The sequence below is a fragment of the Anser anser genome (assembly GCF_964211835.1).
Source record: "Anser anser genome assembly, chromosome: 7".
NCBI classification, from domain to species: Eukaryota; Metazoa; Chordata; class Aves; order Anseriformes; family Anatidae; genus Anser; species Anser anser.
In genome coordinates, this window is record NC_139727.1 from 27,940,059 (window position 1) to 27,952,881 (window position 12,823).

General features: G+C 50.6%; 1 protein-coding gene across 2 annotated transcripts in view; it reads left to right on the top strand.

Annotated features, from left to right (window-relative positions):
• SUFU (SUFU negative regulator of hedgehog signaling) overlaps positions 1-12,823 on the top strand; it is an 84,076-nt gene that overhangs the window by 873 nt on the left and 70,380 nt on the right. For both annotated transcript variants that reach the window (XM_083844809.1, XM_083844810.1), the window contains exon 2: positions 2,909-3,043. In XM_083844809.1, coding sequence (XP_083700935.1) covers positions 2,909-3,043 — 135 coding nt within the window. The remainder of the gene's footprint in view (positions 1-2,908; positions 3,044-12,823) is intronic.

Below are 12,823 nucleotides of genomic sequence, written 5' to 3' on the forward strand. Positions count from 1 at the left end.
GCCTAGAGGCAGCTCTGCAGAGCGGGGATGTGGGGGGATGCGTTTTTGGGGTGACTTGGGGTGAGGGATGGGGCTGATGAGGGCCTTGGCTGGGGCAGGGCGTGGGGAAGGGGAGCTTCTGCTCCTGGGCAGGAGGCTCAGGCTCTGCCTTCTGACCCGGAGTTTGGGGTGCAGGCATGGCTGGGATTAATGGGATTGTGCCAGCCTCCCAGCCCGGTGCGTGCTGTGCGCGCCCATAAGCCCAGGGGACCGAACCAGCTTCTCCTGCCCTCGTGTAGCCACGTGTTACCACGGGCTGGGAATCTGCTGCCTCTTCCCCTCTCTGCTGACCCAGTGTCTGACACCAGTCGCAGCAGTTGTTTACGTGGGAGAGTGGCACGAAGGAAGCACTTGGATGTTTGGCTGTCGGGATAAGTGTCTAGCCCCGTGGGAAGAGGAGTCCCTTCTGCTTCTTGCCCTTGCCGTGCTGCTCAGCCCTCTCTTCTGGACTGAAGGAACACGGTCAGGTCTGCCTGGAGTGTCTGGTGGGCCTGACGTTGACCAGTCCCTAGTCCGGCACTGTGAAAAAGTTTAATAAAAGTTTAATAACTGTAAAATAAATTTACAGCTCATTTTAATGTGTGTGTCTCTATCTAGCTGAGTCCTGGGCAGCAGCAGAATAATATCCGTCCTGTGCTCTGCTCTGACTGAGCTATTGCTGTTGCCTCCCGAAGTGCTGTCTTTAATGAGCTTCTAGCAAGAAATATGCCTGCTAGTTGTTGTTGCTTAGATTTGTTGGGTAAATCACTTAAACTGGCACGGTGGGCTGAGATAATTTCCTAATCAGCCGCGTGGGGCAGTCCTGCGGTACTTCAGCGCTGGTCTGATCAGATTTTTACACCTGTTTGTACCCAGGTTTGTAAGGAAGGGTGGCAGAGACCCTCGTTTGGGAAGGAACCTGGCTTCTTGTTTGCTCAAGGGGTTGGTCGGGGCTTCCCTGCAGCTGGGGCTCGGACGCAGGAGGAGGTGGTGGCGGTGGGTCCCACGGGCGGCGCTGCCAAGGCCTGTTTGCGCTGGCACTTCGGGCTTTTTTTGAAACTGCCGAGCAAAGTTCGCCGCCTTAGGAGAAATATTGTAACGCTAATCAGCTTGTAATTATACACAGCAGCTCCTCCGTGGTTAGCAGGAGTTTTGTTGTTCGGGGAGCCGAAGGGCTCGCCCAGCGGAGCAGGGATTTCCTTCGTGGCGCTGGGGGATCTGCGGAGCCGCTTACCTGTGAGATTTGGGGTTCGGATGTGCGGCGTTTTCGTGGAACGAGCCTTTTTTTTTTTTTGTCTTTTCAACACGATTTGCATGTCTTGGGAGAAGGTTCGTGATTGCAATCGGGACTTCTTGGAAGAGCTCCTGGCTATATTTGTAGCGGCTGTGCGCTGAGCTCGCTTTTGGTTTTAAAACACGGCTGGGTGTTTCCATGCCTTGAGGCCTAAGGCTGCTGGTGAAAAAGCAAATTTGCAGCCTCCTTGTTCTGTGATAGACTTTGAGGAGGGCAGAACCGAGGCTGGCCTGCTGGTTTTCCGTCGCCTGTCCTGAACCGAGGCCCAGAGCTGGAGAGCCGGAGCGCTGACCTGTGGTCTGCGGCCGCTGGGAGCGTTGTCGGAGGGTAGCTGTGAGAAGCCCGCCTGCCTCTGAGCAACCCCCTAAAGACTTCTCAGGGGAAACGCACGGGGAATTTTCCGTCTTTTTTCTCGCAGTGGAGCTGTTTCCTCTCTGCCCGCTTTGGGTTCCTTGGCCAGAAACTTCGGCGCGCACTTACCACCAGGCAGGGAGAGGTGCCGCGCGGACGCGAACCCCGTTTTTCCCCCCGAGGCCGCGCTTCTTGCTCCTGAATGAGCTCCGCAAGTAGAGAACGCAACAGATTTGTACCTGTAGCTTTGAAGTTGGGCTCCTCCTAACAAACTCCTCCGACGCTGACAGGGGGATGGCGGTGCGAGGTCGAACCGCGCGGCAGCGGCCGTGGGCAGGAGGATCGCCTGAGCCGAGCGGCGAGAGCTGTCCCCAAAACAGCGCCTGTGTCAGCAGCCCTGGCGGAGCTCTTCTGTCCCGTGTGTGTTCCTCCAGGCTCAGAGCTGGTGCTGGGTGCTCCTGCGCTTGCGGGGGCTTCAAGGCTTTGCATGTAGGGCGGAGGGCGAGGTGCTTAAGGGTTTGTCCTTTTGTCAAAGCACCCATGCTCCCATGTGAGTCGTTTGACATCCAAGGTGGTGTTAAACCCAGCTTGGGAGCAGGTTTTGTGTGTGTGGGACACGCTTGTTGCTTCGTCTTTTCTTTCTGCTGCAAATCCCCCACGGCAGCTCGGAGCTGTGTGGGTTGGTGCGCCGAGCTCTGCCTCCGGAGCCTTCCCGGCCAGGTGACTTGGTGCTGCTGCTGATTTTCTGAATTGACGGTTTTTCCTCCGCTGTTTTCCTCCACTTCCGTGGCTACGCTCAGAGCTCTGGGTTGCTTTCCTCACAGCGTGGATGTTCGGAGTTGCGCTTTCAGGAACAGCGATGCTCTTTTCAGTGAGGTATGTGCCTCTGGCCCGAATTAGGAGCTTGCGGAGCAGGTACAGCTATCGCTCCTTTACTCGAAGAGTTTTCTGGTTTTCTTTGTTTTGCGGAAGTTTTAATACGATTTTCCAGACGTCTTCATGCTTTAATGTTAAAAACATTGTAGTGTTTTGCACACATGCACGTTGCCTTCCTGTGCTCCATGCTTTCTGGACTTAACCCAACCTTCCTCCTCATTTTTTCAGAGGTAACTAGGCCATGCTAATCTTATCGCTAGCTGTGATTTAAGGCAGGTCAATCTACAGCACCTTGTAGAATCTGCGGAGACTTCCCACTTGTCTTGAATAAGCTGATTTACCTGAGAATCTTTTTTGTTTTTAATGCAGGCTGGGGGGACCTGATCCTCTGGACTACGTTAGCATGTACAGAAACGTGGGAAACCCAGCGCTGAACGTTCCTGAGCACTGGCACTACGTCAGCTTCGGGCTGAGCGACTTGTACGGAGACAACAGAGTGCACGAGTAAGCATCACCCACGTCCCGGTGCTGTCCGTTGTGTTTTGTGTCACGTTTGGGGGAGTGGAAGTAGAACCCCGTCCTGCTGTTCGTGTTATTTGAACAGCTGCTTTTCTGCTGAGAGTACCGTAGCCCTGGTCTTCTGGGGGGTGACGTGTGCCTGTGGTGGGATGTAGAAGAATTACTGTGTTCCCCTCTTCAAGCGCTGCGTGCAATATATGTCCTTGTTAGTGTTGTAAGTTGAGTGATTTGTGTTTTTTTTTTTTTCTTTTTTAACTCCCAGGGAAACTTTTTTTAGCTGAATGTCTCGTGTTTTTCCCTCTTGATAGTCGGTTATGCTCATATGCTTCAATCCCGACTCCTCCCTGTGCATGTTACATGCCTTCCTCTGGAAAACTGCTGTGAGGGCATTTTTCCTGTTGCTGGCACGGCAGCGTTACTGTCAGCAAGTGGACTGCCACCCAAGTGCCTGCTGCATGAAGTGTGAGTCTCTGGTAACAGAAGTATAAAACAATTGACTGACTTTCTTCTCTGCGGTAATGATTACCTTAGATCGCTGGTACAGACGGTCTTCAGGAGGTGTTTTGTGTTAGATGGGGCAAGTAGCATGATCTAATCTTGTTATTGTCTTGCTTTCACCGACTTTGCTCCTTAACTCCAGGTAAAATAAGCAGTCACCAAGCTTTCAGAGTCGTGGGGCTCTGAACGTGGATCCCTTAACCAGGCAGAAATGGCAGGTTTCTGCTGTTGCTGTTCAGCGAAACTCCTGTGCTGTTTCATCGTTGCGGGCTAAATATCCGTGATGAATGGCGCAGCAGAAGCCCTGATTTGTTCATCCAAGCTTTTCCTCTTCTGTTTGTCTTGGTTGAGTTTCAGCCAGCAGTCTTTATGGGTTTTGTTTTACTCAGGTGCTTCTCTTGCAACAGCGGCAGCTGAGCAGTTTCTTTAACCTTACCCATGTCCTCAAGGCAGTTTCTTCTGTTTGTGGATACAGAGCTGTTTTTCAGAGGTCTCTTTTAAGAGCGGTGTTTACACAGAAACCCAGTGTCACTGAGACCTGCCTGGGGCGTTTTGACCAATGCATCTGGCAACAAACCCCATTCATTAGGTGCTGGGGCAGAGACAGGGTAGGGCAAATAAAAGGTGAAAGAAACGAAAAGAAGCTTAAAGGTTTCCTTCCCTTGCTTTCACAAGAGACCCAGCCATGGACATGCAGGCCTTCACACGATGCCTTTGTTCTCAAATCATGAGATTTCATCTTTGCCACTGAAAATCTGAGGTTGCCAAGATTAGGCAACCTGTGTTTTCCAGCCTCGTTCTACTGGAAGTTAATTTTGGAGGGAGTTAAGTGCTGTGCTGGCTTCCTCTTTTTGGTGGCTTGCCAGCCTGAGGCTTTCTCGTGGTGAGAGTATTCTTCAGTCAGACTCACTGCTGGTGGGTTTGGGAGAGAGCAGCGAGAGGATGTGGGGGTCTCAGCTGAAGACGTGAAGGGTGGGGAATGGCTTAATGTGTGGCTTGATGTGTTTGTATGAGTGAAGAAGCAAACTGTGTACGGACACCACCACCTCTTGTGCCCAGAGTGTGGCGTGTGGTCTGGTTTCTCAGCCCCCGACTGCTCTCAGCTAAATCAAAGCCTGTTTGTTCTGTAGTGGGAAGCCTGGGGGAGGAGGAGAGAAACTATCACACAGGTACGTCACAGCCTTAAGGAGCATTTCCACTCTTGTCTGTGTGGGCTGCCGCAGCGTTCCTGGGCTCTGGAGCAGGTCATCCATGTGTCACTCGTCCTGTGAGGTTCATCCGACTGCAGTTTGTCGCCTTTATTTTAGCCTCACTCTTGGAGCTGCAACGCTTAGGATTGCCTGGGCTGTCAAGAGGGCTTTATCACAAACAGTCTTAATACACAGCGCGTGTGGTAAAGCTGTCAGAGCCTCAGCATCTCTCAGACGGTAAGCGTGAAGTGATCAGCAGGTAGGTGAGCACTGGGGACGGGCAGAGGAAAGGAGCTCAGCCCCACCAGCAGTTCTGTTCCCTGCTCCTGAAACACCACTGCCACGTGGACTGTACGGCTCCGGACTGGCGCTGAGCGTGCTCAAGAAGCTCTCAGTCTCCAGGAGGGAATGAGAAAGCCCCTGTTTACGGCCTCTGCTGCTCAAAGGGCTTGGAAATTCTGCTGTCCCAAAGCATCCTGCGGGACGGCTGGCAGGAGAGCGGGGTGACAGGGGCGCTGTTTAAATCTTTGGAAGATTTCCTTTAAAGCTGGCGTGACACTGAACTCTGCTGGCCAGCGGAGACAGCTGCTGGTCTGTGGCTTCTGGTTTGTTTTCCAACTCTCCCTGCAAGGAGCGCAGAGCTGGACCTGCCCGTGACAGACAGCGAGGTTGCAGCGATAGAGGCGTGTGTCCCTGAGCTCGCTGCCTTTCATCCTTTGGAGGATAGATAGCACTGCTGAGGACCCTTTTAATCTCCCCACTTGACTTTGGGTAACACGTGGCTTGTTTCTGGTGGACCTCTTCTGGTGATACAGGATGATGTAGACCACTTATAATGCAGTACTAAACGAGAAGGACTTTTTGATGATTTTTTCAGTGATCCAGGGCTGAGTTGAAGGCCCCTATATTTTTATTTATAATGGGATAGCAAACAGATGTAGCGTGTAACACGAAAATGTTGACTTTAATTTATATTTTTTAATAAGAACCTGAAAAGCCTGAAGTGGAGCTCTCCCTGTGCCTCCTTGTTGACAGATTTATTTTCAGTTAAAACAGCACTATTTCCTGCCCTGCTTACATATCAGCTCCGCTCCGCTTATACAACCGGCCTGTTTCTGAGAGTCCATGGAATAACGGGGAAGAAATCTCAGAATTTCAAACGGGGGAGCCCTATTTCATTTAAAAACACTCACTGCTTCATGGCATAGTGGCAACCACGACACCAGCTGTGCGGGGCTGATGGCTCTCCAAATCCTAAACCCTGACGTCAGGGCGGAGTCAGGGAACCGCCGGCCTTGCAGGGGGATTGCCAAGCCCCTCGCCTGGCAGTAAGTCTCTCCAGTCAAGCATGCTGCACGACTCGAGTGGCAGCAGAAGACCTTCTGGGACGTTTTAGCAAGTTAATTGCCATTTCCAACTTTTTCTGTCTACTTTAAAATGAAAACGGATGGGTAACTGCTTGAACTTAGTGAGCGGGGTTAGAGTACAGCCTCGTGTTTCATTTTTTGACTGCTCTTGCTGTCTGAAAGAGACGTGTTGTTCGCTGCAGCGATGACTAGGTGCACAGGTTGTGAGTACGGGGCCGTGGGACACATCCAGCTCTCTTTTCCACCCCACAGGGGACCCGTCCCTGTGCATCAGGGCATAGCACGGTGCTGCAGGCACCTGCTCCTTCCCTGGCTCCCAGCCCTGATGGTGACTTCTGGCTACACAGACAGCAGCCATCAGAGAAGCTGTTCCTGTAGTTCCCCAAGTGCTCACCCTTTTTTTTTTTGGTTTGGAAGTGCCTTTAAAATGAGGCTCGTGATGCGATAGGATTCCTGAAAGCCTGGAAGAGTCTTATGTGTACTCAGATGGCAAGGCTGTCATTCAGAGCCACGGTAGGAAGCAAAAGTTAAATTACGGCTCGGTTAGGAGATAAGGTTTGTACGCGGGGCCTTCCCACATCCCGAGAAGAAACACGCCAACCGCGTTTTGCTGTTCAGCCTTTTATGTGAATGCCAATAATTGGGTTTCCCGACCTACACAAACTTCATGTCGACGAGGGTTAGTTTTTTTTTTTTCCTCTCTCTTTTTGCCTGGCAGCTTGCCAGGGGACTGAGCGCAGCATCCCTCCCATCTGCGTGAAGCCGCCCAGATTTCAGCTGCCTCGGTCTCTCCTACAGCCGCGCGGTGCCACCCGCCGAGGGGACGGGTCCCCGTGCCTGCCGGGATAACGGGGTGGCTCTGTGGGTGGTGCCTCCCCATTAAAGGTGAGGGTAAGCATGAGCCTTTCACGATCTCCCCGTCCAGCTTGTGTTCTGCTGCCTCGTATAGCTCCTCTGAATGACCCGGGCTTGTAAGAGGGCAGGGATGCTTGTTAGAGCTGGGAGGAAGAAAAAGGAGCGCAAAACTGGATCAGGTAACAAATGCGAGGCTTGCAGAGGGGTGGATGTTTTCTGGAAGGCTTTTTCCGAGTGTGAAAGGAGTTTGAAAAGAGTATTTAGAAAATAGCCTGGAAGTTGGAACGAGCGCTCTCTTTCTTTTGAGTGCACACTGGCTTCTCTTTTGAGCCCGCATGAATGTAGGATGGAGTGGTGCTGACAGCTGTCACTTTAGTGGCCTCTTAGTTCTGTAGCCTTTCGTAAATTTAAAAGCTCGCTGCCCTCAGCTTGCCAGCCTTTAGCCTTAAATTTTGGTATTTAATGGGTCCCTAAGTGCTTTCTAAACCACAAGCCTAAAGCACCACTGAAATATTACACCAAACTCCAAGGTGACAGTGAGCTCTTTCTAAATGGCGCGGACGACTCTGCCCTTCTTTGTCTTCACCAAAATGCAATAAAACAAAGGGCCTTTTAGGAGACAGTAAATTAGAGGTGGATGGCGGTGGTTGTTACAGATCAATATTTCAGAGAAGATTTTGAAACAGCATTGATAGAATACAGGGTACAAGTGGAGAAATGAAAGATCAAACCAGTTTGGGAGCAGAGCATGAAATTCCAGGAAAATTACTAAAACCCCAAAGTTTTCTTCCATCTTCTGTGGTGTCCAGTTTCTTGCAAGTGTGGGATTGAAGCATGCTTGACGCAGAAGACCCTCGGGACAACTTCTTTTGAAATAGCAGCACAGAGGTGCCAGCCCCTCCTCATCCTCACCTTGCTTCACTCGGCTGCTAGCTTTGAAGCCAGGCGACACCTGCTGCGTAAGGGCTGACTACTTGGTAGCCAATCTGGGACTTGGTAGCCACTTCGGGGTATGGAATAGCGAAGCCAGGTTGAGTTTGGGGACAGATCTTCAAGTTGAGGACCTTCTGGGCACTGTTGCTGGAGAATAGAGCATCTGCCCCTGCTAAAGGGAGTGACATGGGAACGGACATCGGCAAGCCTCGGTTTAGGAAGGAGGTGCCAGAGCTAAGATGGGAGGGAGGAGAGTCTGAGATGAACGCTGAACCCTCCTTTTCTTATTGGTTTTGTTCATCTAGCAGAAGCTGACCCCAAATGTAGTGCTTATTTTTCTGATCAGGCTTCTTTCTGAGGCAGAGCGGAGAGGAAATGTTGTGGCAGAGTGGGAAGGGAGAGGGTGCAGGATTAGGGAGCTCTGTGACCAGGAAAAAGTGTTTCCTTTTGGTAACAGCTTATATGAGGCTCCATCAGAGTTGAAATGAGTAGTTTGAGATGCAGGGGTCAACAAGATCCATTTTTGATGAATTTGTGCCTGGATTTTTTTCATGCCTACCGAGATATGAGTTAGCCTGAGTTTTTTTTTCCAAACTTAGGGTACTTGTACCAGCTCTCTCCCACGTGGATTCCCTGGTGTCTAGAAACACAGCTGTGCTTCCACGATGCCTGCTGGGAGCACCTGTAGGTCCATCGGTCCATCTCTTCTGCCTGTTTGTGTCTGCTTGGTAGAAATGTGGTGGTCTGGGGACTTCTCTTCCTTTGCAGAGCTTTGAATTGCCCAACAAGTTCAAAAATGGGGACGTTTTAAAGACCCACGAGTGTGATGTAACATTCAATTCCACGTTTCCCCAGCAGAAACCAGCTCAACCAAGCATTGTGCCCACTTACGCACCCCGTCGGTGGTGTCCCCCGATGGCTGGGGCAGCGCACCAGGACTGGGACTTGTGTTCCTCTGCTGGAGGCAGACCTCCCTTGAAGCTACGGGCACCATGGGGAAACCTTTTTTTTCCCCTCCTCCCAGGCAGAGAGTGCACTTGGCTTCCAAATGTCATTTGCTGGAGGTAGTTAGCACCATTAATAACGTGGAAGATGGAGGCCACCTACGGAGAGGTCTGCTCCGTGCTGCGGTCTGTCTGTGTGCCTGCGGAGCTCGGGGGACCAGAGCACGCCTGAGCTGTGCTAGATTTGGAAATTATTTTTTTTTTTTTGAAGCATCTAAGGAAATTCGTTTAACGTTTGCTGTAAAGTAGTTGAATTTACAAGAAGGCCTGTTTTCAATAAAAAAGGAAAAGATTGGATGTAAGTTTACAGCTGAGCGTTCCCGAAAGCAAGGCCGGCTTCCTGCTCAGTAGCGCATCTGCGCGTGCATCCTGGTAAGAGGAGCCTCTGCTGCCATGCAGGGCCGGGGCACGGCGTTCAAAGCAGGCAGTTTCGGTTCTGTCAGCAGAAATGCATCTGTGAGCTCGGCGTACGGGAGGGGAGTTGGCCCCAGACAGGGCTCCCTTGCTGTCGTCCCCCGGCTGGGCTGGCGCTGGACGAGCTCACTCTCCGCTCTCCCAGCGGGTTCAGCCTGCCGGGAGCAGGAGCGACTGGGGATCAAACCTGGGTCTTCCTCTGAAAGATTGCTTAATTTGATGAAGATCAGCTTAGGATGTTCTAAAAAGCAGTAATTAAAAGATAGAGTTGTTTTTTTGTCTTGGTGGGACATGAAGGTAAAAGCATTTCTTCGTCTGTGTGGCCACTCCAGCTGTGAGATCAAAGGAACGTTGACTTTTTTTTTTTATCCTTTTGCTTGCTGGAATAACGATACTAACAAAATGAACCTTTGAAGAGATGCATCTGAATGCTGTTACTCGGACCTAATCCCTTTTTCTCCTCAATGCTAGGAGCACGCCTTGCTAGCTGGTGCAGTGCTAGGGTAGTGTGTGTGCATCGTGGTGGGACGGTGGTTGCCAATTAGCAGATTTATTTTAAAATTTGAGCTGTCAGCATTTTCCCCCCCCCCTTAAGCTGCAAACCCCACGGTGATTACTAAACTCGTCTGCCTTTCTACTGTCATCTCAATTTTGAATCGAGGCCCAATAGGCAGTGACACCGGGCTAACAAAGGAGGGCTGTAAATCTTTGGTGGTCTCCCATTCACATGGTATTCCCTCCCCTGGACAAAGGGGTGGCTAGGGCTCCGGGTGCCACGCTGCCTCCAGGGATGGTAAACAAGGGATGGATGGCTTGGGGGAGGCATTTGTGATCAGTTGACAAAGCTGATTTGGGTAGCTGGGATGCCACCTGACAAAGAGGCCTGAGGTTTAAAGAGGGATTCTGCTAGGGCTCTTAAGAACAAAAAGGAGAGGGGGGGAAAAAAAAGACCAGAAAAGTATTTTTTGTAGGATGTAACCAGGGTGGGAGGAGGTGAAGAGGGACTCGGCCATTCTTGGGGAGCTCTGATTTAAGCCCAGAGGGTAGAAACAAGGGAAGGAGGGAGGGAAGGGTGCACAGATGGCTCATTGTTTTGTCTAGCTCGGCATTCTTGCACTGCCGAAGCGAAGGGCGATTGTTTTAAAATCCCTTTTGCAAAGGGAGCTGTTTGCTTTTCAGCTATCGCTCGTCCCTGAAGATGCAAACTGTAAACCAGAGGGGCTGGGCTTTTACCACCCCTGTGTTTCGGAGGGTCAGGGCTGGAGCCGAGGGCACGGGGCGCTTGTGGGGCGGCGAGGCGTCGCCCGTAGGGGAACGGGGAAAGAGCCGCAGCAGTGGGAAGGGGATGCACACGGGGAAGGGGATGCACACGGAGGGGCTGATGTAAAGCAGCATCCACCCTGGGGAGCTGTACCAGGGGGCGAAGCATGGCATAAACCTGGCACGCACCTGACCTGCCAAGATACCTGATGCGCAACGCAGGTTTCTTGCAGCGTTTAATTTTTTCATAGCCGATGGTTCATTAGTCCAGAGAACCGTGCGGCCGTTCCCATACTGTTATTCTTTCTACCGGTGCAGCTCCTTCCCCCGCCTCCCCTGTGGATTGTTGTGGCCTTTCTGGAGCGGGGGCCTTTTTTGGCATGGTCGACAAAAATAAACCATAAAGGCTGCTGTTGTTATGAACGAGGCTCAACAGGGGAATTTTACCAGTAGAAGTACAGCAATGTAATTATACTGGTAGACTAGTTACAGTAAATTTCCTCATGAAGACAAGCCTTAAGTTGACATTTCCTAGCTAAGTTGAATCCATATGTATAACCTTATTACGCAGAAATAATGTGTCTCTGGGCCTTGAATTCTTTTTTACCCAGAAGAGTAGCATTGAGCAGAAAAGCAAAGAAGTCGATGTTCGAAGATGGATGGGGGATTTTCGGTAACAGAGCGGCTGTGAGGAGTTGTATGCTGAACTGTTTTACAGAGTAGGTTATTTCTCAGAGAGCGATCAGGAGCTTTCTTTTCCCTGGAATTACGGCTCAGCCCCCAAGGGTCTTTCCCTACCTGTTGAGTTGGCGAAGACTTCTTGCGGTGCTCATCAGCATATTTTTGAATGCACCCTTTGCGATGAAAAAAAGACTAGATAACAGCTCAGCAAGTAAAGAGACATTGTCTCGATTTCTGCAGCTAATGAAGTGAAAGATCAGGGATTGCATCCCAGATCCAGCAGGACACACAGGTGTCCAAACTCTGGTTGAAATCTGGAGTGCAGGCTCCTCAAAGCTCATGAATGCCTATTGTTCCTTGAGCTCATTTATCGTGCAGCTGAGAACTTAATTGTGCCAGCGTCCTAAAAATGTGGTAAAGGGTCTGCTGAAGTTCTTTCCTGCCTTTTTCTTTTTACCTATGCTCTTTAGCCAGCAGGAAGGTAATGGGAGACACCAGTGTTTATGTTCTAAGTAACCCGTTAGAGCCTGAAACTTTTAGGCAATACTGAAAACAACTAGCTGTAGCTGTCAGCATAGCTTCTAACTTGGGGTTTTTCTCTTACTCTTTCCACTCTCGCATACTGCTTTTGAAAGCCGCTTTTGTTATGCGAATGGATTCCTCCCAGCAGCTGCAGAACTTTCCGCAGTAGGAGCTAGGAAGGAGCCAGCAGACACTGCGAGGAAAGTCGGTGCCCTTTCCTCAGGGGCTCACCAAGCACAGCAACGCTGCCCTTCCAGCCACGCTGGCCCCAACGGGCCCTTTGCTTACGTCCTTTAGGCTGGCAGGATCGCAGCCGAGCCCTTAGGTGAAGTTTGGGATGTTTGAAGCTTTTTTTATTTTGAAGACCAGGGATGGGAGGTGGGAGGCCTGGGTGGCTCGGCGGGGAGCCCTCGAGCTAAAAAGCATGGCCAGTCCTCTAGTCACTTGATTTCATATAGATTTTTTTTTTTTGAATATGTGTTTTGGAAAATGTAAGGATGAAACGGTTTGGTCTTGTCAGTTTGATCATGACCATAGCAGGAGATCAAACCATCGCCAACTGGTGTAGCTACATCTTTATACCATAAAACAAAATAAAACGAAAACTGCCCTCATGCGGACATCTTTTTGCTGGGGTAAAGGGTGACGTATTCCATGCAGCCTCCTGTTTCATATTTTGGTGCCTTACTCATTTCCCACTTTCAGCTTTTGTCCATGCTGTGCAGAATGTGGAGTTAATTTCCCAGCTCTTCTGTGACCTTTACAGCTAGAATATACAGGCATTTGCTGTATGATGTGTGTCACATTACCATCTGAAGTGGGGAAACAGCGTTACTTTCCGTCTGAGAATCAAATTCCTAAGTAACTCGTTGAGGATGGCAGGATGTTTGCAGTAGGCAGGGGATTCAAACCTAGATCACCCGGATGCTGTTTTACGACTGTGAGGGTATTTATTCTGCAGCTTCTTGACGTAGTGTCAGTAACGAAGCAGATCTCTTTGGCACAGACAGGGCCATTTGCCCTTAATCTGCATGCATACAT